This window comes from Sarcophilus harrisii, chromosome 4, assembly GCF_902635505.1.
Source record: "Sarcophilus harrisii chromosome 4, mSarHar1.11, whole genome shotgun sequence".
Taxonomy (NCBI): Eukaryota; Metazoa; Chordata; class Mammalia; order Dasyuromorphia; family Dasyuridae; genus Sarcophilus; species Sarcophilus harrisii.
In genome coordinates, this window is record NC_045429.1 from 165,284,355 (window position 1) to 165,311,252 (window position 26,898).

Here is a 26,898-nt window from a genome sequence, read left to right on the forward strand (position 1 = left end):
TGGAAGAAGTATTAATACTATTAGTTATTAATAATGGAAGAGGTATTTTCTCCAATGCCACCTATTATGTTAAGTGCAAAAAAGCATAGCTAGCATAATGGAAATTCATAACTGAGTACATTAGAATTGTGTGAAATATCAAGACTGTCATCAAAGTATACTAAAAGTCTTTTTCACATTCATTATAGGTCATTTATCTTACTAACACTTGATGGAAACATGCTATGCAGATGCATACTCAATCCACTTTCTGTTTGCACACTAATACATATGTTTCTGATTTTTTTTAATGTTGATATTCAATTCCCAGTCAATTAAAATTGGAGGACCAGCTTAAAGCGTTTGGAAATTATTTTCTACAACTATAAACAAACAGCTACGAACAACTACATACTTCTTCAATATGCTTACAGATCCGTGCCCCCAATACAGTAAGTACTTCTCCCACTAATATACTAATTCATATATAATCTTTCAATCTGTGTAACATAAGTGAAACCTTCCCATTCAATCCTTCCTTACCATTCAATCAAATAAAAGAAGGTTCTTCTTTTCAATGGAAAAAAAAGGAAAGTTGTCAAGGTTAGCTTTGTTGTAAATGAAAAGACAAGACGCATGATTTCATGAGATACCTGTTCACCACACCATGCACTATTCATAAAAAAAGTTGTGACCACAATGAAGACAATTACACTTTTTTCATTCACTTATACTTCACAAAATGGAGAAGTAAATAAACTCTATAAAACTGTAAGCTAATCTGAGGCAGGGTGTCATAATGGAAAGAATATTGGATTTGGAATCAGAGGACCAAAGCATGGACCCTGACTCTGCCATTAATAATCTATGAGAATGGGGCAAGATTTTCAAAATTTTGGGTCTAAGTTTCTTCATTAATAAAATGAAGGGGTTAAATTATATAACATCTAAATTTTCTTTTGGCTTTAAACCTAGCCTTATATGAATTTATACCTTGAATTATATCTTCTATGAATGTATACTCAGTGACGTTAAGTGTACAAGTTGGTAGCAGGGATGATGGTAAAAAAATATATTGGGAAAATATGGCTTGAAAATAAGAAATATGAGACCAAAGGCTTCTAAGTAAAGCATTTTCAGAGAGGAGGAAGAGTTCTCTATTAAATGTTCCTGCTTATCAGGGGATTGCAAGGTGACCAAAAGTCCCATGAAAAAATGCTTCTTGTCCTCAGTAACACATATGACAAAACCAATGGCCAGCAGTACCTTTTCAGTTCCTTTGTGAGATCCTTATTTCTTAGCCTAAAAGTATGGTATTTCTTTAAGAACTTCTTTCTACATGTTTTCTTTTGTAATCTCCTAAGGGATTTAATGATCTCTAGGTGGATAACTCCAAAATTGACATATACACCCCTAAGTGTTCGTCTGAACATCAGTCTTTTAACGCCAACTCCCTATAGGACTTTAATGTGTCTAAAATGGAATCCTATTTTCCTCTAAATGCTTTCCTCTTCCAAACTTCCCAATTTCTGCTGAAGGTGTCACCATTATTCCAGACACCAAGTAATCTTCATATTTTCCTTTCCTTTATTCTCCCAGCTATCAATCGCCAAGTTTTGTCCATCCTATTCTATCTCCTTGCCATCCTTCATATGTCTCCTACATACTCACACAGATTCTACTCTATTTCATCATCCTTTGCTTGGACTCTTAAACAACCTCTTAATTGGTTACCTAGCTTCCAGTCTCTACCCCCAATACTTCAAACACCACATAGCTGCCAAACTGATATTATCAAAATGAAGACCTGAATTATGTCATTTCTCTACAGGAGAAAAAAAAAAAAACTCTTTCCTCTTACCTCTAAGATAAAATGCAAATTCCTTAGCATTGCTTTTGAAGCCCTCCACAATCTGGCTCCCACCTACTCTAGACATATTTCTATGACTCATATTCCATTTGAATCAAACTGGCCTGACAGCTGCTTAATCCCTGAGCATGACACTCCATCTGTTGCCTTAATTCCTTTGCACAGGTTCCCTCCTCACTCTGTGTCCCTCCCCAGAATGAATTTTCTTCACTTCTACCTCTTTGAATGGCAGCTAGGTGGAGTCAGGAACACTCATTTTCCTGAGCTGAAAATTGGCCTCAGAAACTTATCAGCTCTGTGACCCTGGACAAGTCACTTAATCCTGTTTACCTTGGTTTCCTAATCTGTCAAATGAGCTTGGAAATGACAAATCACTCCAATATTGTGGCCAAGAAAATCCCAAATGGAGTCAGGAAGAGTGGGACATATCTGAAAAGACTCAACAACAAAATCTCTGGGAAAACCTTTCTTCAAATTATAGCCCCGGTGACATTTTCTACACAAAATTTGTTATCTTTCCAATTGTTAGTGTCCTATTCCTCTTGATATAACTTGACATAATTTTGCATGTCTTGTGTATGTTTATATGTTGCATTCCTTCAGTTGAATATACTACTTGAAGAAATACTGGTTTTTGAAGATTGGTTTTGGCTTTGTAGAGAACAATGCTTTACATGTAATAGGTACTGAGTATTAGTAGGATTGAATTGTTTGTTGAACTTTACCAGCTTCTCTCTGAAAATGGCCTAATTCTACCATTTAGCTACAATATTTCCCTTCAGTGTGTTGGTTGACAGCAAAAGATCGGAACAAGCTGCAGAAAAGGACTAAATAATTTTCCCCTCTTAAGGATTTCAGAGTATTGTATCCTTAGAAACTTTCTTAAAGACTAGACTTATCTTTTGTTTTTGTAGCCCCAGTGCTGAGCACAGAGTAAGCACTTAATAAGTACTAGTTTTATTGATCAAATGTCAAAATCAAAATTTCTCTTCTTCTATTAGCACTTCATGTAATTTCTCTTGGGACAGAAATCATCTAAATTAATTTATTGACATCATTATTTATTAATAAGTTTAGTTAAATTTATAGTCGCTCTTAAATCTGATTTTAGATTAATGACAATTCTTAAAATCCCTTTGTCCTCCTTCTAAGCCTTCATGCTTTATATTCTTACTGTAATATAGTGTATTATATTATAGTCATTATATAAGTAGGAACAGGGTCACTGAAAACTGTGAGCCATTTTGTACATAGATTTGTTTCATGGGTTGTACTGGTCAAATATTAGACAGATTAGTTCTCATAGAGTAGATATAATCCACTATTAGAACTATAGACTCAAAGCATCTCTAGTTCAATAAAACCTATCATAGCTTTGAGAACCTAGAATTTTCTCATATTGACACACATTTTACATACATAATCTTCCTTCCTCCAAAGACCCAGCTTTAAATTTCTTTTCTAGGCTATAGGTGTGAGGGAAGAGAATAAGTATAGGACAAAGAATGGGGAACACTAAAGTTTGAAAATCTCATGAAGTGGAAATAAATTTGAGTGTTCCTGTATTCTTATTCTCCTTATTCTTCATTGATAGGAGAAAAAAATTAGAACTATTGAAGAGGGTTGTGGTCCCTTTAGAAACTTCATTTGTGATTCCTTTCAGATTACTCCCAGTCCCTCCTGGCTGATGCATTATCAGTTCAGGAAGCTAGGATCTTTGATTCACAAATCCTGGTCAAAAGCATCCATGTGACTTCCAATAGGAGATCCAGGCTTGTCCCAGCCCCCATAGGATTTGAGCCAACTTGGGCTGTCCCAGCCCCAATTCTGATAATCTGCTTGGGTTTCCCAACCCCCATCAAGCAAATTGTAGCCCTTGCTGAAACCCATCAAGGAGCCAATTTAGGATTCCACCCACGGGCCCTTTTTAGCTAAATCTCTCATTATAAAGAGAGTCAAACTAAAATCCTTTTTTTGCAGAGGTTCCAAAGATGCTAACTATACCATGCTTGGCATCCCAAGGAACCTCTGCCCACTGGAATACTATTTTCCAGTGCCATCTTCTCTTTACCCTCATCTATTTCCTTAACCAGACTTTAACCTTACTTCTAATCCCCATAATAAATCTTTTATCAATCTAGGTTTTCGGGTCTGTAAATTCCTTTACAGAGAACCTATGCTTGCGCCGATCCCAAGGGGTTTCAGGGGAGACAAACCCCTCCATTTATTTGAACCCCGACTAGACCTCATTTAACTCCCTGATTACCAGAAACCCTAATTTCATTTGGGTTCCCCAAATCTAAACCTCATCATCACTATGATTTGAATTAAAATCAATTACTTTTCTTCATGCCAGCATTCTTCAGACAAACTTACCTCTTCCGTCTCTATACCTTTACACAAAGCATTCCTCAAGACTGGAATGTACCCCTTCCTCCCCTGTTTCTTAAAAGCTAGTTACTTTTCAATTTAAGCTCAAATATCTCCTCTTTCCATCAGGCCTTTCTTGATTAGTCTACTCATGAGTATCTCATTCTTCCCCTCCCTCCCCAAATTACCTAGTATTTTTTACTTATTTATATGAATATAGATTTATCCCTAAATAGAACATAAACTCCTTAGAGATTATTTCACTTTTGCCTTTGTATCTCCTGTACCTTTTTAGGGTGGGGGGTAATAAGATATTAGTGATTAGTAAGTTTGGAGGAGGAAAGGCCTGATGGAGAAGTGTTTGCGCTTAGTTTTGAAGGAAACTAGGACCTGGTATATTTTAGGTGCTTCATAAATGCTTTTTGAATGATTGATTTATGGAATGTCAGAAGGTCAAGGAAGTATGCAAATATTTTTATTTATATATATATTTAGTTGTGTTTTTTCAAAAAAAGTTAAAAAAATCCCTTTAGCCAATCCCATCTATCTTTCATTAGTTATTCTCCTATCTTATAATATCTCCTCCCCAAGGTTTCAGATATTCAGAAAAGCAAAAGTTACTCTGAAGATCTGGTCACAGCGACTGAAAAGGTCTAAATAGTTTCATAGAAATCTTTTAAGAAGGCATCACAATGGTTATTCTTAACGCGGACTTCAAAGATTCTTCCAAGGAGAAATTATGCCCTAGAGTAAGCTTCAAATTTGCCTTGTCCGAAAAATAAATTCCATCACCTCCATTGTTCTATGACTTTCACTCCACCCTACCCCCAAACAACATCTCCTATTTAGTTGTAAAATATTTTACTGAAGAGAGGGATATAAAGAATTGAGATTCAGATAGAATGTGATGGAGGAGAGGGATTCATTACTTCTACAACAATCTGTGAAAGTGTTTTAATTCGTCTACTTTACCCCAAATGAATAGAGCAAGTCAAAGAATCCTAGAATCGTAATGCTAAAAGGAATTTTAAGAAGCTATTAATTTTTCCAACCTAAATTATATTCAGCATCACAAAAATATTACTACCTTTTTTATTTTAAAGATACTCAATAGTACATTGTTGGTAGAATGGTGAACAGATCCAACCATTCTGGAAAGCAATTTGAAGCTATGCCCAAAGAATTATCAAATTGTGCATACCCTTTGATTCAGCAGTGTTTCTACTGGGATTATATCCCAAAGAAATCATAAAAAAGGGAAAAGGACCCACATGTCCAAAAATGTTTGTGGCAGCCCTTTTTTATAATGGTAAGAAACTGGAAACTGAGTGAATGCCCATCAGTTGGAAAATAGCTGAATAAATTGTGGTATATGAATGTTATGAAATATTATTGTTCTTTAAGAAATGATCAGCAGGATAATTTCAGGGAGTCCTGAAGAGACTTACAGGGACGATGCTGGATGAAATATGCAGAACCAGGAGATCATTGTACATGCCAACAGCAAGATTATACCATGATCAATTCTGATGGACATGGCTCCCTTCAACAATAATCTTGTGAAGAGAGCCATCTACACTGAAAGAAAGAAGTGTAGGAACATAGTGTTTCCACTTTTTGTTGTTGTTTGCTTGCATTTTGTTTTCTTTCTCATTTTTTTTCTGTTTAATTTTTCTTGTGCAGCAAGATAACTGTAAAAATGTGTATGCATGTATTGGATTTAACATATATTTCTACCATGTTTTTAAAAAATGAAAAGCTTAAAAAAATAGTCAATGTATTGACTATTACACTCTCCTTAGCACTTTTTCTGGTGTCTTATAATTATTAATGTGAGATAATTCCTTTTAGTGATTGGAATATTAATTGTATTCTCAGAGGATTTCTGAGAAGATATTTTAGCCCTTTCCTTTGTAATAACCCATATATCACCCATAATATCGCTATTCTAAACTTAGCAATCCTAGTCTCTAATAAATTCTCATAAAATTTATAGTTTTAAAATAATTTTTATTTTACTGATTCTCCTCAAATTTCTTCATGTTCCTTTTATATTCTGAGTCCCAAACTAAATACAATATTACACTAATGGTTTGATCCATGTCGAATACATTAAGAAATCCATATTTTTTATTTATTAACACCTGGGATTTCTTCCCAGTATCACATTAAATTTGGGGTGTATGTGTGTAGATGTGTGTGTGTCTCTTTTTCTATGATAACACAGCTTTAGAATGAATAACTTTGAGCTTAGTAGTTCTATTTCCAAAGACCTTAATGAACCATGGTTTTGTATCTTTAAAAAAAAAAAAAAAAACAAACCTAAAATTGGCTAAAGTGATTTAAATAAAATAAGCATCACAATAGCATATATACATATATTTATATACACACACACATATACACAAATATATATATTTACACACACATAAACACATACATGTGCGTGCATACCTGTCTAAGGCTCTAAGGCTGGTTTTCTGTGACTAAGAAGGTGGTAATAATAATGCAATTTTTAAAAAATGTTCCACTGGGATGATAAATGCATTTCGAAGCATTACTGTTGTGGTTTTAGGCTATTTGGTATGTTATGTATGCATGACTATGGCTTTACAGCTAAAGAAGTTAACTTCCTCTTTTATCATATTTTGACTGTTTTGTTTAATAGATTGTTTATTCATAAAATTGTATGTAAACACGTTTTTCTTTATTTGGTAATTAAATGTTTGCCTTTATTGATCTAAAATTTAATTAAAATTGCACACTTTCGGGAGAAATGTAGTGAAAATAATTTCAAAGCAGAGTTATTTCTATTTAAATTCCCCTTCAACATACTTTCCAAATACTTAAAATAAATTTCATGAGTCTGAAATCAGACCAAGGGATGGTTTTATTTTAAAAATGACCTAAAGCACATAAAATGCCCTATTGACAACATTCAAATTAACAGTTGGTCAAAAGATATAGCATCAAGATTCATTTCCTCATGTAATTCTCCCTCCCTTAGTCAATGTCAAGAAACACACTAAGAATCCCATTTGTTTAATTGCTTCTAATTTTATTAGAGGCAAACAGTATCAATCTTTGAAACATCACAAAATTGTTTTCCCAGTGACAATTTTTTAATAAGAGAAAGTGCTTCTTTAAAGAAATATTTCAATAAAGAAACAGCATTTATAAAAAACAAGATCAATAATTAAAACATTTCAAGATATAAAATATACTGGCCTTTCAAAAATATGAAGTTTTACATAGAAAAAATAAATTACAAAACGCCCTACCCTGGGCTTTTACTTTATGTAATAATGTCTTTTCCTGCAGCAACTTTTCGACAGCTAATACCTTTTTTTAACAGAAAAACTATTTACAATTCTCTCAGATGAGAGATGTGGTGTCATTTCACTTCTGCCCTCTTCTATCACGCTTGGAATTGGGTCCATCTTAATCAGTGCAAGTAGAGCTGCAATGTTCTTTATCACTTCCCTGTCAGCCTGTACAAAAGAAAATAAGACATTCCTTGCTTCTGCCCCACCATCATTCAGAAGTTTATATATGGCAGGATGCTAACTCACATCATATCTTAAGTAATCAGTTCTATATCATTCTACAGCTATTAGAGGATACCAGACTTTGTTGCTGCTAAGCTCCAAAGCAGAGAATTCTCTTATTTATTCACATCTCTACCAGAGTGTGAGTGGGAACAAATTCAGGGAGGAGAGCATCAATGCAAGCCATCAGTTAGACTCTTTTCCTCAGAATAAACTCTGGATAAAGTTTGTATGTGTGTGTGTGTGTGTGTGTGTGTGTCCATGTGGTGGGAATATTCTAAGAATTAAATTTGATTGAAGTGAAAAAACAAAGAATATAAAAATAAAAGTGCAAAAAAAGATACCTTAACAATTACTATAAGCTTAAATAACTAAATCAAAAAGACTTGAAATTCAATAAATATATATTTAGCACCTACTAAGTACAAAAGACTTCTGTGCGTTGGGATACAAAGAGTCAATATGACAAAGTAGTACAATCTAGTAAGGCAGATAAGACATCATTGTCCGGGCTCTTCACTGCCCCATCCAGACAAATGATCCAATCTCACCCTTTTCTTCCTTTGATTAGCATATCACCATTTATTTTATCTTTCCCAAATTCTTATCACTTTGCAAACCCATTTTCAATATACTTTGGGACTTCAGAATTTGATTTATCCTTCTTGTCTTCATCCTACTCATCTCACCATTTCAAATATCTGTTCTTATGACCATGGCCTTCTTCTTAGTCTTTCTTGATTCAGATATGGTATCTTTCCTCTCTAAAGCTAACTCCCCTACTTGTATTCAAAATTGTATCACCTTTGACTTCTTTGTATCTTTAAATTATAACTTCTATCTTTCCCTCCTCTTTCTGAAACAGTCCCTTCTAAATTTTTTTTCTAACTTAAAAAATCTTTCAAATTTCTAGAACATATATGTGGTCTATACCTTTTTCCTTCATTTCTCCACCAATCCCCCACTGCTAAGTCCATTGTAATCTGGTTTCTATCCCTACCCCTCTACTGAAAATAATAATATTAGAAAAAATCTTTCTAACAATAAGATATCTTTTTTTTTTCCTGAGGCAATTGCCTGACTTACCCAGGGTCACACAGCCAGGAAGTGTGAAGTGTTAAGTGTCTGAGGTCACATTTGAACTCAAGTCCTTCTGAGCACCAGGGCTGCTACTCTATCCAACTAGCTGCCCCTAATAAAAAGCTTTCTTTTAAAAGAATCACTTTCCTTGTTAGGTAGCAATTTCCCTCCCCCCTTTTTTGAACTGTTCAAGACAAGATTAGATGACTAACCATTAACCCATCAAAAAAGTTACAGTGGAGAGTCTTGCATTTGCACAGGAAATGGGATTACATTACTTTAAAAGATCTATCAAAACCAAAGGTTCTATGCTTTTTCAATAAGTTACTAATGAAGTTCAGTGTATCTTGATAAAAAATAAAAGTAACTGATTATAGACAAAAATGATTTCAGAAAAATAGTTGTTTATATTTAGTCAACTCAATAATTAGTTAGAAAAAGTAAAATAACAAATAGAAAAATAAAATGAAAAAACACTGTGATGAGACTAATTTTTTTTTGGTTGTTATTGTTGAGGCAATTAGGGTTAAGTGACTTGCTCTAGATCACACAGGTAGGAAGCATTAAGTGTCTGAGGCTGGAGCTGAATTCAGACCTTCCTTACTTCAGGGCTGATTCTCTTTCTACTGCACTAAATCTTGCTGCCCCTGAAACTAAAGGAAGTATTAATAGGAAGGGCTTCACAGACTAAAATTCTGAAAGGGGAAAATCAGCCCAGGAAAGATAGGAATCACAAACAAAACATTCTAATACAAAAAGAAAATATTTTCAATAAAATGTAGAATAATAAATCTGTACAGTTTCAAATCATGAGGTATTTATCTCCAAAGAGTTAAAATTGAAGGTTATGCAAAAGACAAAATGAAAAGGACTTGGGAGTGTGAGTAGGCTTCAGCATATAATCAATAAAGAAGCGAAGAGAAAAAGTAAGCATAAAACATATCAGAGATGTGTGACCAGAAAGAGATAGCTCGGTCAGTGACATAGTGAAAGAAAGAGATAACCAGTGGGTAACCCAAGCATTCCCTTGGCGTTCCCACAAAAGAAATCTGGAAGAAAAACCTTTAATGTGACAATAGAAAACCTTATAAGGTATCCTCTGTTAGGACAGCCTTATGGAGCATTTCCAAGGGTACCATCAGAAGGGCTACCATATACAAGAGGGAGAGGGAGTATTCAAGTTGATAAACTCATACATCTATCAAAGTATCAATATTGGTAGAACAGAAGAGAGCTGTAGAATAAGATGTTTAGACATTTGCAAAACTACTGACAAAAGTTTCTCATGCCATACTTTTGGATAAGATGGAAAGGCATAAGGTAGATGATAATATCGGTATAATCAGGCAAATTTAGAATTGACTAAATGATCAAACCCCAAAAATAGCCATTTATAGGCCATTGTCAACTTGAAGGATAGTGTCCAGTTAAGTTCATCATGGATTTATTTAAATCAATGACTAAATTATAATTCTTATAAAATCTGAAGAAAACATGAAGTTTACAGGAGTAATTAACTTATTAGATAAGGAATCTAGATGCAGAATGACCTTCACAGGTTAAATTTTATGAACAAAATCCAATATGATTAAGTTTTAAACATATTAGATGTAGAGGTCTATCCAGATTCAAAAACAACTTTACAAAGACACAACTGGGAGAACAAATAGACAGATAACAGTTCCTGTAGAAAAGATCATTGTGTTTTATTGAACTGTAAGTTCAATATGAGATAAACATGAAACACGACAGTCAAAAAAGATTTTGAATGTTCCCATAGGCTAGATTAAGAGAGACGTACGGATCCAGAATTCTGGATATATTCTGTTATATTCTGCCCCTGTTGGGTCACATGTACTCAGTAATGGATAACACATTTTTAAAAAATACAAAGTGTGTAACTTTTTAATGTAAGTTAGAGTGTTTCCAAAAGAGGGTAGTCAGGATGGTATAAGGATAGAAACCACATAAGGGTTAAAGGAACGTATGATATCTGACTTCATGTATCTGAGATGCTGTCATGTAGAAAAACATTAATTGCATTCTCCTTGACCTAGGGGGCAAAATTAAGAATGATGGATGGAAGTTGCAGAGGGATCAGATTTTAATTCAATGTAGAAGAAAATGTAGAGCTTTCCCAAAATGATGGGAAAGTACCTCAGAAAATAATGAATTCCTCATTCCTTATTGAAAGTCATAAATCATAAAAAGCAACTGAGGGTATTATAGAAGGAATTCTTATTGAAAACATGGGCTTTGTGATGACTACACTTTTTATTAGAACTTCCCTTCTTTACAGAGAAGCAGGATAATGGGGTTATTAAAAAACAGCCAATTAGAAGATTTTTGAAATTTAAAGCTCCTTGATATACCAGAGAACTAATGAAAAAATAAGCTATCCACAATGCGAAAACGAAGTAAAGGAGTCAAAAGGCAGAATGGGACATTTTTTTAAAGACATAGCCAATATTGACAATTTTATTTATTATACAAGATTTTAATGGGTTTTGTTTTTATTGTATTCTCAATTGGGAGGAAGGGATATCTCTTAGTGAGTATGTACATTTTCTTTTAATACATAGATGGTATTTTTAATTATCCCTATTCATAGTGTTTCCCCCTTTTTTTTTTGTCTTAGGACTAAATACACAGGTACAAAGTGATTACTTTGGGTAATTTGCCTCCTCAAATAGTAACTAAACAATAAATCTTATAATAGTACTTATTTTTGTCAATGCTTTCTTACACATGAAATCCTCAATCAAAGATATGACTTTCTGAAGATTAGGAAAATCAGACATTTATAATATGATATATAAATGACTTTTAAACTGAATAACCTCAGGATAAAATTCTTTTCTGAAAGACTTAATAGCAGATGAAAATCTTCATAGAAGTCATGTGTAAAACAGATTTATGTAGAATGCTTTATACATAGTAGTCCAAAATAATTATGTTCTGTAATAGCCAAAGTGTGAGCAGAAACAGCAGTTGTGATGGCTTAGGAAACATAATTTCAGGGAAGGAACTGAGTAGAACAAGATAGTTTCTAAGTCAATACTTACCCATGTTATTTGGAAGTAACTGACACTACTTTGAAGTAAATTTTATTTAGAAATATTCCTTCATTTGTTGTAATCATCGTTATCATCATCAACATAGATAACAGTATGTGCCTGATGTTTTTACTTACTGGGAACAATATTATCTCTAAATCACATAAGGCATATACTCCATATGCCACCTACAGGACCATCTGTCCATCTTACCAGAAGACATTCATGTATAAATCAACACCTCTTTTGGTTCTGATAATAATATCAACATTTTCCTACAAAATTACTAAAGACAATTAATTCAGTCAATAGATCATTTAAACAGGATCCTTATGATGTCCTTCATCTTATTTAGTCTTGGGAAGGTACACGATAATATAATTCATAAGCAGCTACTATAGTATCAAAATATATCAGAAGATCAAGTGCCAAGGAAATGCTCCACCCAGAGAACTATATGCTTCTTTTTCATCTCCAATACTCACTAGCCAGGTAGCTGTTTTCAATTTTCACCAGGTATTGCCCTCCAGGCCAGCCTTATTCAGGACTCCTTCTCAGCAGAAACAAGTTTGCTGGTTTAGTCTCTTCTAGCAGCTTTGCTGCTGGTACAAGCTATTTCTTCACCATGTCTTCTTTCAACTCCTGAGATTTCCTAGTTGTGGAGTCTTTTCATGGAGTTAAGAATTCCCACCTTGATGTACTGGTATCTGTGTCCAATTAATTTTTTTTTGCTTATGATGCGACACTTCTGATCTCATCACCACCAGCTCCATTTTGCAAATTTCATAACTGCTTTGTTTCCTGACCTTCAGTGCCCTCATCTCATCTGACATGATGTCATATATCCATTCCAATCAAGGAGAGCATTCCAGAGTTTGACTTAAAATAACAATTGATTTGTCTTTACTTAATGAAAAGGTCTAAATATGAATATTACAAGTTCTTAAACATCTCAGTGGAAGTTTCAATGTAGTTCAATTTAATTACAACCAAATTTGACTGACAAATTAATAAAAGCAAATTCACTCTGATTAGGATATATGGAGAGCACTTTCTCATTAGAAAGTGTGCCCTGGCAAAAGCTGAAATTGTGGGTTGATTCAAAGATTTAATGATAGTTTAAAGTGAACAATACACTCAAACAGTTGAGTATTTATTTACCAATAAACTATTACCTGATTCATAGAGCTATTACTCGAGGACTTATAGTACCATTACTAATTGTAATGTTTTTTGTTTTGGTTTGGTTTTTTTTTACCTCTAGGATGAACCTTCAATTACTAAGATCTTTGCCTTCTTCCTTTTTGCCAAAACTTAGCAATTAGATGGGGATCCAAAAGACATTATATGAGAATTCAACCCTCTTGGAACAGAAATTATAGTTTTTGAGATGGAAGTTATCTCAAAAATACCCCTATTGTACAGTTAAAGACAAGACCCTGAGAGTTGGGATTTGCCCAATATCATGCAATAAGTGATAGATGCAAGATTTTAATTCAGGGCCTATGACTTTGTTAAAACATTCTTACTACTGAAAGTTTTAGAGTAAAAAGTTTAGGTTACTTGCAGAATCTCTGTTCCATTGAATTCATGCTGTGGAGACAAAGATGATGGCTCTCTTGGATATATTCACTACTGCAAATCTGGAAATAGAGTTGATTCTTGGATATTTTTCAAACTCTTTAATAAATTTCAGATATCTAATCATTTCAGTATAAATAGTTTTATAGGTTTCCTTCAAAAGCTGTATTTTCTAGAAAAGATGTATCTTAGTTTAAAAATTTTAGAGTTCTCAGGTAAATGTGGATCTTTTTTTGCATCTCTTCATATCATTTTAATGAAAATTAAACCAAGCAAGTTCTCATTTTAAAAAAAAATCATTACCATTGGAGTTAAAGACAAGTTAAATTTCAGCTGATTTGTTTTCTTTAATGCATGCTTTAAGATGTAGGAAATAACCTTCTTCTAATTATCCCCCTCTAATAAAAACATTTTCTACAGAAAACACAAGAGTGAGTCACTTTCCACGAACATCCTTGCTTAGACCAATAAATTCTTAAAGTGATTTGTTCAGGGATGAATTTTTCCTGAGGAAAACATTTTAGGAGCAAAGAAATAGTTTTCAATCTTTGCAAGAATTTTCATTTTTTTTCTCACAATGAAATTCTGACTTGGACAATGCTATCTCTTAAATACATCAAAAACAATAACCTTCATTGCCTCTTTTCAAAATAAAATATGAAAATGTGTGGTATGGAAGGCACTATTGAAAAAAGACTTTCATAATATTCTTTCATTAAAATGGACAAATTTAATACATGAGTTTTGACTTATAATGTTTTGCTTATTTTTAGCAATCCAAGATCCCAAACCTTAGGATGAAAATCATAGTTCCTAAAATTGAGATTTATAATTGAGATTATAAAAATGGCTATTGCATAGAAGAAATTCTATAAATGTTCAAGTACTGTTGCTAAAATATTACATATGAAAGAGTTTGATAAATACATATCTCATAAGCTCTAAATATTTATTACTAATTACTTATGCCAATTGCATAAAAGAAACTCTATGAATGTTCAAGTATTATTGCTAAAATATTACATATGAAAGAGTTTGATAAATACATACTTCACAAGTTCTAGATACTTACTACTAATTACTTATGCCAATCACAATATTTGAGAAGGAAAAAAAAAAAGAAAAAACCCAACTGAACTCACCAATCACAATGGAAGACTCACAGTAGTAGTAACCATTGCTTTGCTTTTTCTTCAGCATAGAACAAAGATCTATCCGGTACAATGATTCTTCTCCAAATTTGTGGTCTGCAAATTCTTCATAGAGTTCAGGGTCTATTTTTTTCAGTCCCTTGAAACAGCAAAACAAAATTATGTTATTTGGTCATTTTGTTAGGAAGCCAACTCATACATGAATATATATATGCATGTATACATATAAGTATATTTATAAACATGTATATGTAGAGGTGAGAAGTAAAGCAGTAAATCCTCTCTGCCTACAAGTTGTATATAATGGAAATATTTAAATCCTTTTTACCTGGAAGTTGTTCAATGAAAATGTTTATCATTACTACTTAATCTTGAGCATGGGGAAACATGCAGATTTTCACACATATTAAAATCTCATAAACATTAACATATACAACATATATAAGTTGAAATCCAGTATGGTGAATATGGTAATGTTGGGATATTAACCTTTAATTGTAATGGCCAGAGACTTAATTTTTTAAAAAAAAAATCTGTATATTGGCATTTTGCAATAGAAAAACTTTTCTTTTATGAAATATGCTTAATCTTAAACATTTTAGTTAAGGCTATTACCATAAGGTATTTGAAGATAATTTGATTGCATTTTATTCAAAGGGCAGCTAGGTGGCACAGTGGACACAGTATAGGAAGTCAGGAAGACACATCTTCCAAAGTTCATATTTGGTCTCAGGCACTTCCTTAATACATGTGTGGCCCCACTGGACAAGTTACTTAACTCTGTTTGCCTCTGTTTCCTCATCTGTAAAATGAGCTGGTGAAGGACAAACTACTCTAGAATCTTTATCAAGAGAATCGAACACAACTAAAAAATGAATAAACAATATTTTATTAAAATATAAGGAAAATTTCTTAATCTACTTTTCTTAAAATTATCTTATTTTCATTTTCATAAATTGTAGAGTAAACTGTTGGAAAGTTTATGCAAGCCATTTTTAGCACTTCTGATAATGCTACACAACATAAGGGAAAATAGCTAGTTCTCTCATTATATATAATCTGGCCCACAGCAACTATTCAACTATTTGGGTCCCACAATCCCAAAAAAGTATGTGTCTAGAAGTAAACTGAATAAAAAGACAGCATTCCACAGGATAGGTTTTCTGATCTCCCTAGGACAACTCATGGGGATATTCCAAGTACAAAACAGATGTTGCTGAGGAACAAAATGACAAGTTTATCTCTAGGCATAAATCAAGTAAATCTGCAGCCACAGCCAGAAAATAATCTGGGAAGGAGTCCGTATGAGACTACTTTCCCCTCTTTAACACAGCATTGTAGCACCCTCCATAGTTCAAGAGGAGAACAACTTGTTCATTACTACTTAATGCTTTTCTGTGTTAATTGGGCTCCACATGAGTAAGCTGAAGTTTTTTTGTTTGTTTTTTAAACAACATTTTGAAGTAGCCTCCAGATAAATGCTAACAGTGAAACTGATTTGTAAGAAGACACAAAGATTCTCTTGAGCTCACAGGTCTTAGATGATAAGTTAAAATAAAGTCATAGGAGTGGTACAGAGGACAGTATTAGGCTATAGGAAGCTTGGCTCACTCAATCTGAGTATGTGCCTCTACAATCCATTAATTGCTCCCCTCAGAGGTGTCCTGGCTTTCTCTTGCCCCTTACTACCCATTACATTGCCAGTGTTCACCTTTATTCATATCAAGAAATTCCAGGCTAGTGAGCATAAGGAGAGAAACAGTGAAATTGAGGTTTACTTGTTTTATTTTATTTCATTACATTGTATTTCTATTTGGGTGATAAGTTTAAGATTTCAGCATTATTGAGGGGCATGATGGAGTGAAAAGGACTGATGGTCATAATTTTATTATTCTGTCTGTTTTGACCCCCAGACATGAGGACAAAAAGGAAGAGCTATACAGTTGAGTACAAGAAAGCAATTGTAGAGGAGTCACATGATAAGAATCTTGCAGTTTTCTGTAAAGAAAAACTTTTGGATCTTCGAATGGTCAGAAAATGGAGAGCAGATTATAATAACCTCAATCAATAGGTGGATGAGGGAAAAGGGAAAAAGCACAGGTCTGGATCAGGTCGGCAACCCTTATATCCTGAGTTGGAGATCCTCATTGGTGAATGGATTGCTGACAGGAGAGCAAAGGCCTTGGTTGTGCTGTCAATGTTCATTAAAATAAGCCCTCTGGTTTTTTTCTGTCCAAAAAAATTAATAAGACAGTTTCTTATTATCGGGGAAACAGGGTAGTTAGTGGCAAAGTGAGAAATTAATTAAACACCTTAAGACTCTCAGGCCATTGCAATTTACAGTGTATTATGTTGCTTGCCTATACATAAATCATGACATGAATGAATTATTTCATATGATCATAAATTTAGATGGATAGTGGAAGTTGTCTAGCCCAACTTCCTCTTTTACATATGAGTAAGTCCCAGAGAAATTAAGTGACAAGTTATCAAGACATTAGTGACTTAAGTGACGTTATCAAGATACTTTGCATGTTTATAAAACTGAACATAAAATTCACTGAGATGATAACTGAAGGATATACTGAAAGATTTTCCTCTTTTATATTTATGATTATTCTAATATTGACATCTGAGGGTACAATGGAAATACTAAGTTCAGGCCTATTCTTGTAACTTCCCCAATCATTGTGGAGATATGGTGGAAAGAACACTTGACTAACCAGAGCCACTATCCAGTCTATGCCATTAACCATTTCATGTCACCTCACTTGTAAAATGAAGACTCAGACTTACGTGAACTGATGCTAAGTGAAATGAGCAGAACCAGGAGATCATTATATACTTCAACAATGATACTATATTATGAGGATGTATTCTGATGGAAGTGGATTTCTTCGATAAAGAGAAGATCTAACTCAGTTTCAATTGATCAATGATGGACAGAAGCAGCTACACTCAAAGAAAGAACACTGGGAAATGAATGTAAACTGTTTGCATTTTTGTTTTTCTTCCTGGGTTATTTCTACCTTCTGAATCCAACTCTTCCTGTGCAACAAGAGAACTGTTCGGTTCTGCACACATATATTGTATCTAGGATATACTGTGACATTTAACATGTATAGGACTGCTTGCCATCTTGGGGAGGGAGTGAAGGGAGGGAGGGGAAAAATCGGAACAGAAATGAGTGCAAGGGATAATGCTGTAAAAAATTACCCTGGCATGGGTTCTGTCAATAAAAAGTTATTAAAAAAAAATAAAGAGATATGGAAAGAAAAAAAATGAAGACTCAAGGGTAGATAATCTTAAAAAGTTTCTTGCTAGTTCTAATATTCTGTAATTCTCAAATGTAGGTTCTGCATTTTGGGATCCTTGTTCCAATAACATAAAGCTTCTAAAAGTATGGTTTTACATTTCAGCAAAACATAGCTATATGACATCATTCTGATAATAATAACTCAATGATCTCTAGTCAAGTATTATAATGAACCAATAGCAGACAGGTCCTAAATATTTCCAGTTTCACGGTCATGTATCTAATTAACAATTTTAGTTCATTAAGACTGCTCAATGTATGAATCTTGATTATAATTTTAGCATAACTAACAAGATCAAATGACCTGAAGGGACATCACACTTAAATGGGGGGGGGGAGGAATATTGGTCTTTTTTTTGCTATATTATCTTGATGCAAAGTTTACAGAATCAGGCTCTTCAGTCCCTGACTGAAGACAAGGTTCTTATATCACCTGTCATCCCCAGAAGTGAAGCCTTCAGTTGATTTAACTATGATCACTGATTAGGGAAGATGGAATCTTTGTGTAATATTTTGCTAGTAGAGACACCAGCAAACTAGTGACCTATGATGAGGTTTAGTTCCCAGAAAACTATCTGAAACAGTAATCTGAAACTTCACTTTTATTTGAAATAGGCAGCATGGAACAGCGGTATCAGGAAACAATAACAAAGATCATGAACAGAAGGATATCAAGGCCTTGGGGAGGTTTCTTTCATTGGATTAGTTTTAGTTCATATATGTTTGTTGATAACAACTTCTTTAATGAAAATATAAGGAAGACCTGGGCTCAAGTCCTCCCTTGACACTTTTTGTGTAACCATGGACAAGTCATTTAAATTTTCTGAGCCTCATATAACATGAGGAGTGGGTCTACTTAAATCCCTTACAACTATAAATCTATGTTCCTATGAAAAATATACTTTGTACTACTAATATTAAGTTTAGTATTTTGTAATCATCTCTAGGGCCTTTGCTGTAGCTTTCCATTATTTTTATCCCTCTGTTGTGCAAGTAACTATATAAAGGATTTTTAATTTCCTGTGAAAATTTGTTGAAGTCAAAGCTGTTACATTATGTACACAAGAGAGAACACCATCCAAATCAGCCCAGTGATACACATTTTGATTTCATAATTTCAGACAGCTGCTGTTATAAGACATTTTGAGCCTTAAATATATTCATCAAAATTTAAAACAAAAACACATTTATTTCTATTTGATTTCTGTAAAACTAAGTATCACATGAGTGAAGATATAGAAAAAAATTTTATTTTGTAAAATAGTTTTTAAAAATCTCACAAATTTGTTTATGATCCATGGTGAGTGAGTCTAAGTAATTATACATACACATATTATTCAATCCAAGATAATTTACAATTAAATATCTCCATCTTGGATTATCTGAAGAAAATCCTGCTTTCTGGTTTGTTTGTTTGTTTTATGTTGACATCACCTATTTTTCTTCATAAGCTCTTTATTATTATTGGATTATTACCATTTTGATTGGTCTTCTGCATGAAGCTTGCAATATATCCCAGCAATAACTTGGGATGGAAATGTTTAGTTACCCTACTTTCCCACATATGAAACACAAAACAAAGGAGAAAGGAAGAAGGAATAAATATGATGAAGAAATGAAGAGCAGTGGTAGGGAGAGAGACAGGATGAGGAAAAGAGAAGGGGGAGAAAGAATAAGGAAGGCAGAGGATGAAAAGGAGGGAGAGACAGGAAAATCAGAAACAGAGTTCAGATAGATCAAAAGAGAATAATAGCTCACTTTTATAAAGTTTTATACACACACACACACACACACACACACGCCACATTTATACATTAATCCAAAGAATTTTACATACATTATTTGATTTGATCCTTGGAACAACCTGACGTATGGGTGCTATTATTATCCCCATTTTATAGATGAGGAAACTGAGGTTGAGAGATATAAATGAGTAATACAATATTACACAGATACATGAATCATAACACATCTAACTCCTGATCATTTCTCAGCAGCTAGTTTCATTTCTCCTCAAATTCTCAACTTCATTATCACTTATTTTACTATCAACAAATTGTTTAAGACTGTCCAAAATGAACTCCCTCATATTTTCCCTCTATTCCTTCTTTGCTCAATCCTTCTTTCTTTTCTCTAGTCTCAGAGGAAATGGCATCATTCTTATCAAAGGTAATTTCCTCTTTTATGACAATTACCACTGCCTCTGAAACCCTTTATCCATCTTTTTCTCTCATTTATTTTTTTCTTTCTTCTTATTTGCCCCTCTCTACCTACTTGAAATTTAAAATAACAAGCTTTTCAACATGCTTTCTCCCCTATTTCACTGATAAACTTCTGAAAAACAGTAGTGATGCTTTCTCCATCCATCCTCTCTTTAACCTCACTCAGTGTCCACAGAATAAAGTAAACAGAGCATCCTGGGGAACAGAGTTAGATGATACAGGAAGCACAATATGTGGTTTCAATACTTGAGACAACAGGTGGACTAAATGTAGGCTGATGGCACAAGAACATCCACTTGTCTACTCTAGAGCATTTCAGAGTGTCTTGAAGTAGGGAAGAAGTCAGTATATTATTATTTGAATGTATGTCAGTAAATGGGTTATTATCTGCTCATAGTATATTAGAAAGAAAATAGATTTGGAGTCATAAATTCTGTGTGTGTGGCTTTCAAATTTGTTACTTTCAAAATTGTTCTCTTTTTCTCTGTTTCCTTCTGAATTCTTTTATACATTTTTTAAGAGTCACAATGGCCCCTTAGTTAGCAAAGAGTAAAGAAGGGGAAAACTTTGTAACAAACATAATCAAGCAAAATGAATCCAAACAATGACCATGTACAAAAACATGTGGCTCTGCAGAGTATGTTTATGCCTTCTTTTCAGAAATAAGTCTTCATATATACAGATCATAGGCCACACAAAGAGTTGATTGATCATTGCTTCAATAACAGTTTCCATTATTTTTATTCCTCTGTTGTGCAAGTAACTATATAAAGGATTTTTAATTTCCTGTGAAAATTTCAAAGCAAAAAATGCTTTTCTTTATAATATTGTTTTACTTATAAAATAGCTTTCCGGGTTTGGTTCACTACTCTATATACATCACAATTCTTTCTTGATTTTCTATCAAAGTATTTTCAAAAATGCTTTGAAATAATTTCTTTTGGCATAATATTATCCCCTTATATTTATATACCAAGATTTTTTCAGCCATTCTACAAACTAACACTCACCCTATCATACTCAATTCTAATTTTTTTCTCTCTTCTATTCCTCCCTATAGGATCACACACTTTGTTTTACTTATGACTAGTCTTCCTTTAATACCATTCCCCTCTTAATCTTTTTCCCTATGACTCCTCTTGTTTCTCTATTGAGATCCATGTATTTCTATACCACACTGTTGGACATATTCAACTCACCTTTATTAGTTTCAGGTTAAGAATGAGGTTCATCTTATAACCATCACCTCCACTCTCTTTGTTTTATGTTGTATATTATTCCCAAACAACCCAATTATGAGAAAAAGAAAGTTAAATCCTCCAGTCTATACTAATTTATTTCACCTTTTACCCGTTGCTTCTCTTTCTCATGTTTAAACTCTCAAAAACACATTCACCTCCACATCCTCTTTTTCTCCTATTTCTTCCTCAATACCCAGATTACTGGGATACATAGAACTATAAAGCATCAGAGTACTACTTGAACTCTTTTCTTCAGGCTTCCTTATCCATTAACCACTCTGCCACTGACAAAGTCAATAAAGTTTTAGTCTTCATATGAATAACAACTGTATCCAAATGTAGATAGGAAACAATGAAATATGAGCTACTGTCCATTCTCTCTATGGCATGTGTGCTTATTTAAGGATTTGCATAGTTTATCCAGCAGCCTCCATAGTCCCACAGGAACTTATGGCTCAAGCAGGAAATTGTTCATTTCAGAGTATTTTTCTAAGTACTGTTTATCATTTCCCCAATGGAATTTTAACAACTAAAGAAAGAATTGAAAAGGAGATCCTCTACACCAGGAATGAGAGGAAAATTTAAATTTAAATCAGATAAATATAACTTACAAAATTTATAAATTATAAAATTTATAAAATTTAAATTGACTCAGCCAGACTATTGCTGTTGTTGTTTAGTTATTTCAGTTTCATTTGACTTGTGATCCCAATTGAGGTTTTGTTGGCGAAGATATTGAACTAAAGCCATTTTGGTTGGCTCTTTTCTTCTCCAGCTCATTTTATAGGTGAAGAACTCTGAAGCAAAGAAGGTTGAGTGACTTATCCTGGATCATGTAACTTGTAAGTAAATGAGACCAGATTTGAACTCAGAAGAGAATGAGTCAATAAGTTATCCTGATTCCAGCCCGGCACTTTACCCAATGTGCAACCACGTGTTGTAATCATAATCTATACATCTTCATATTTGGTTTAATAGCTTCTGTCCAAACCTGTGTTTTGGGGAAGCACCAACAAGGAGTAATAGGGCATACTAAGCCTAGAATGACTAATATTTTCCCTCTAAGGAATGGGATCTCAACTTAATTTGTTAATCTAAATAAAACTAAAGATGTCAGCTCTCCTAATAAGAGCCAACTCTTGTCCATCTTACACACTAGCTAACATGGACACAACCAGTTCATTTCTTCAAGAAGTATGCTCTCAAAGAGTTAAACATTCATACCAAACTTTCATGAAGCTAGGAAAAGTTGATTTACATGATTCAGTCACAGGAAAAATAAAAACATGCAAGATGATTTTACTTCCTAATTTTCTAAGTTGTTTCTCAATTAAGTGACACTATATGAAAAGAAAAAATTTATTGCAAGTTTATTTATCATTGTCACTACATAGGAAGAAAGAAATTAGGGATTTTTTCCCACCAAAATACAAGCTCCTGAGGTCCTATCTTTTCTCCCTCTATTTTATAGTGTCTCTAGTAGTATACCCATCTTTATTACAGTCAAACACATATAGGAAGTTAAGGTATACAGCTAAAATTATTACAAGATAAGGAAAAATTATCATAGTTCACATAAGCTTTTATTAAGAGAACTGATTTTTTTTTAGCTTTATTAAGATTAGCAAATTGAGTTTCAGTTCCACAGGGGAAAAACATTAGTCACTCCAGTCTTATTATGCCTTGTTACTCCCTATTGGTGCTCCCACAAAACAATGATTTGAATAGAGGCTATTAAAACATTTATGAAGATATATAGATTATAATTACAACAGGCACAATAGGTGGATAAATTAGTGCAGGGCTGGAGTAATTATGACTCATCTTCCTGCGTTCAAACATTTGTTGTTTTATCTGCCCTGCTAATTTGTAGGTCTTATTGTTCTTTGTATTGTATCATTTCCTTTAGTCTTTCATAATATTTCAGAATATAAATTCTATATAATAGAGATACATTTATTCACTGTCCAAATATGTAATAAGCAAAGCTTCATACTTCCATGGGGAATATGAAATGCTTAAAACAGTACCATATGGGTACAAATAGTACAATATTAGGTTATAAATAAGTGCCATAAATTATGAGTAATACAAGAGTTCAGAAAAATAAAATATGAACTAGAGATCTCTGAGATTGCTTCCAGCTCTAAATCATTGTTTGTATGATTCCCAATGTTCAATCATTTTCTATTGGTTTAACTCTGGGAACCCATTTGGGATTTTCTTGGTAAACATATCAGAAGTATTTTCCATTTCCTTCTCCAGCTCATTTTACATAGGAGGAAACTGAGGCAAACAGTATTAAGTGATTTGTTCAGAGTCACCCAGTTAAAGAGTCAGAAGCTAGATCTGAACTCAGGAAGAGGAGTCTTTCTGATGCTGGGCCTGGCACTTTGTGCACTGCTCCATCTAACTGCTCCCTTGATTCATAAAGAAGGTGGCAACTGAGCTAAATCTTAAAGGATGGATAGCATTTTGACCAGCAGAAGATGGTGAGGATAAAATATTATAGATGAAGAGAACAGAATGAGTGAAGGTACAGAACTACAACAATTAAGGAGATAGCAAAGCAACACATAAAGAAGCAACAGGAATATCAGGGTAGTGAGTGTACATAGTGTCATGGAAGACAAAAGAAATTTTTCCACTGTCAAAGGTATTTAACAGCATTAAATGCCACCAGAGAGCAGGAAGACTAGAAATGAGAAAAGATGTCTGAATTTGTTGACCTTTGAGACCATAATTTCTCATACATAGTTCATATGATTCATGTTTGCTCAGGATTAAAGCCCTGGAACCCACCACTAGGACTACAGGCTGAAATACTACACAGTTTTTTTCCAACTATAATCTGTGGTCACATTCCTTTATGTAACAGTCTGAATTGGCAGTCTACAGAAGCCTATGGTTTCCTTCCCAGAAAAGTGTTTTTAAATACATAAAAGAAAATAGAAAGGAACCAATTAAAATTTACAAAAGAAACCAAATGTATTGATATACAATTTTAAAAGTTCACAAAACTGTGCAATAGAGTCCTGATCCTCAGTTATGATTCTTTTCAGGACGCCTAATCTATTTTCCAGTTTCAGGCCAAGTTGTCTTATCCTGGTTCCTAAAAGAATAAGGTTTTTTCTTGTTGTGCATCCCTCTCCCTGAATTTAGACAAAATGTCTTCTAGGGGATGCCTATTTTTCTGCCTTTTAATCTAAAACATAATAGACATTCTCTGTTCATTGATCTCCAATTCTTTCTATAAATATAGGCTATGTTTATAAAACCTGCATTCAGATATGCCATTTTTGAATCTTTCTATAATTTCTTCCTTCTCATTTCCTTTTTTTCCCCTTTTCTCAGCTCCTTTTCCCCAAAGCTTTGTTCCTAATCTAGTTTCTCTAAGTGTCTCCCACTCAGACAAGGTCCACTCAATCTATTTCTCCTAATTTGAACACTAACTAAGAGTTTGATAACTCTTTTCAGGAATTCATGATTATTCTCCTCTCTCTCTCTCCCTTCCCCCTCTTCTTCCCTCCTTCTCCCTTTCCCTTTCCCTCTCGCTCTCTCAAAGGCAGGGTTCATTTATGAACCTCAGGGTTAACATATGTAAAAATTCCTAATAATTCATATTTATATTTTTATTCAGTTATTTTCACTCCCCTCATCTGATATGTCTACCTTAAGTTTATAATCATCAAACTATGAGTTTACAAGATAAAGAATTCTTCATATAGTTGCTTAATAAATGTTGAGTGACTGACTAACCAAATTTTCTGGCTTCACCAATTATACCCTTTCTACCTTACAAATAATCAAAGTGGCATCAAAATTACTCTTTTCACTTGATATTTTGATTATAACATGTTCCCTGAAACTCTCTACTGAATCCTCATTAGTCTGTATATTAGGTACAGACAATTTACTTAGCCATCAAAGCCCTCCATCAGAAAAGTGCATTGTTGAATATGTGACCATTCAGTATTAGGTGATTTAGTAAAACTTCCCTGAGATAGAAAATGCCAATCACATCCAGAGAGAGAACTATGGAGATTGAAGGTAGATTGAAGCATAGTTATTTTCACTGTTTTGTTTGTTTTTCCCTTTCTCACTTATTAAGTGATTATTATTGATTATTAAGTGATATTTAGATAAACCCATAATAAAAAAGATGCATAGTCTTTTTTTTTCCTTTCTGATTTCTGACAAATATGGAAATATGTTTAAAGAGATTGCACATATTTAGCCAATTACCTGCTGTCTTAGGGAAGGTGAAAGAAAGGGAAGGAAGGAGAAAAATTAAGAATACACAGCTTCACAAAAATGAATGTTGAAAACTATCTTTAAATGTATTTGGAAAAATAAAATTTAATTTAAAAAATAAAGTCTTCAAATAGCAGGAGGAAAAAATGGAAAATTTTCCTGATTCCCTCTATCTCAAACAGATTTAATCTTTCCATTCTCCAATACTCTACTCTACTTTTTGATTTTTTATATTAGTTATCACAGTCTACATTTTTGTATTTTGAATGTTTTATCTTGCCAATTTGTAAGCTCCCTGAGGACAAGACTCATATCTGTGTTTTTTGTATTACCTCACTCCTTCCTTTTAGAATTTTGTAGAATTTCACTAGGAATATTTGATGAATAGTTTAAATATTGCTTGATCTACATTTCTTCTTTAAAGGAGCTTGTTTTCACATTCTGAGGCCTCAAGTAAAGAGAAAAGAAGGTATTTTGTTTTTTTTTTTTTTTTACATCTTTCTTGTCTGAAACAACTTTCCAAAGAATTCCCTTGATTTTGGAAACTCTCTCAATTCAAAATAGGCATGCCTCTCTCCACGTTTACTTAGTATTCCACTATACTGGGATCCATGAGAACAGCCCTTTTGAGTATGTATTGATATCAGTTGCATTAGAAGTTTTAGGATACCAGAAAACAAAGCTATTGTCCCTCGAAGGCACTAGAATGAACAGAGATGCTATGTTGGTATGCCTAATTACAAATAACTTGCATTCTCTTTTATTTTGTCATAACAATGACTTATCTTCATATTTTTCATTTAGCCTCTCTTTGATGATCTTTACCTCATAGCTCTCACTTTTTTTCTCTCTTTTTTCACTTAGTTATCTGAATACAACATTATGGTACACTCTCAAATTTGGATGTTCTTAGATTTAGTGCTGGGGTTTTAAATATTTGACTGTATGTAATCAAATCTTTCAGCAATAACAAAATTTAGTATACTTGACTACTTGGTGTCTATCATTAAGACTCTAATCTTGCATTAATACCATAATGCAAACACTAATTAAAAGCTAAAAGTGGATCCCAATCACCTTCATCAGAATTTTGCTGTGCTAAAAAGGTTCTAAGTAATAACCCTCTAACAGAGAAAATGGTAGGTATAGTTCAGAAATGCTAAAAAGGCACCGAGTCTATCTTGCCTTCTTAGAATGCAAGCTTCCAGTGGGCATGGACAAAATCATAAG

At 33.5% G+C, this 26,898-nt stretch overlaps 1 protein-coding gene across 5 annotated transcripts in view; it reads right to left on the reverse strand.

The window, feature by feature from the left end:
* AKAP7 (A-kinase anchoring protein 7) overlaps window positions 1-26,898 on the reverse strand; it is a 147,357-nt gene that overhangs the window by 35,446 nt on the left and 85,013 nt on the right. For 4 of the 5 annotated variants that reach the window (XM_031964256.1, XM_031964255.1, XM_031964258.1 and 1 more), the window contains exon 7: window positions 14,627-14,774. In XM_031964256.1, the coding sequence (XP_031820116.1) occupies window positions 14,627-14,774 (148 nt within the window). Of the gene's footprint in view, window positions 1-7,256; window positions 7,711-14,626; window positions 14,775-26,898 lie in introns of those variants that run through there. The other variant, XM_031964259.1, reaches the window with a different exon arrangement.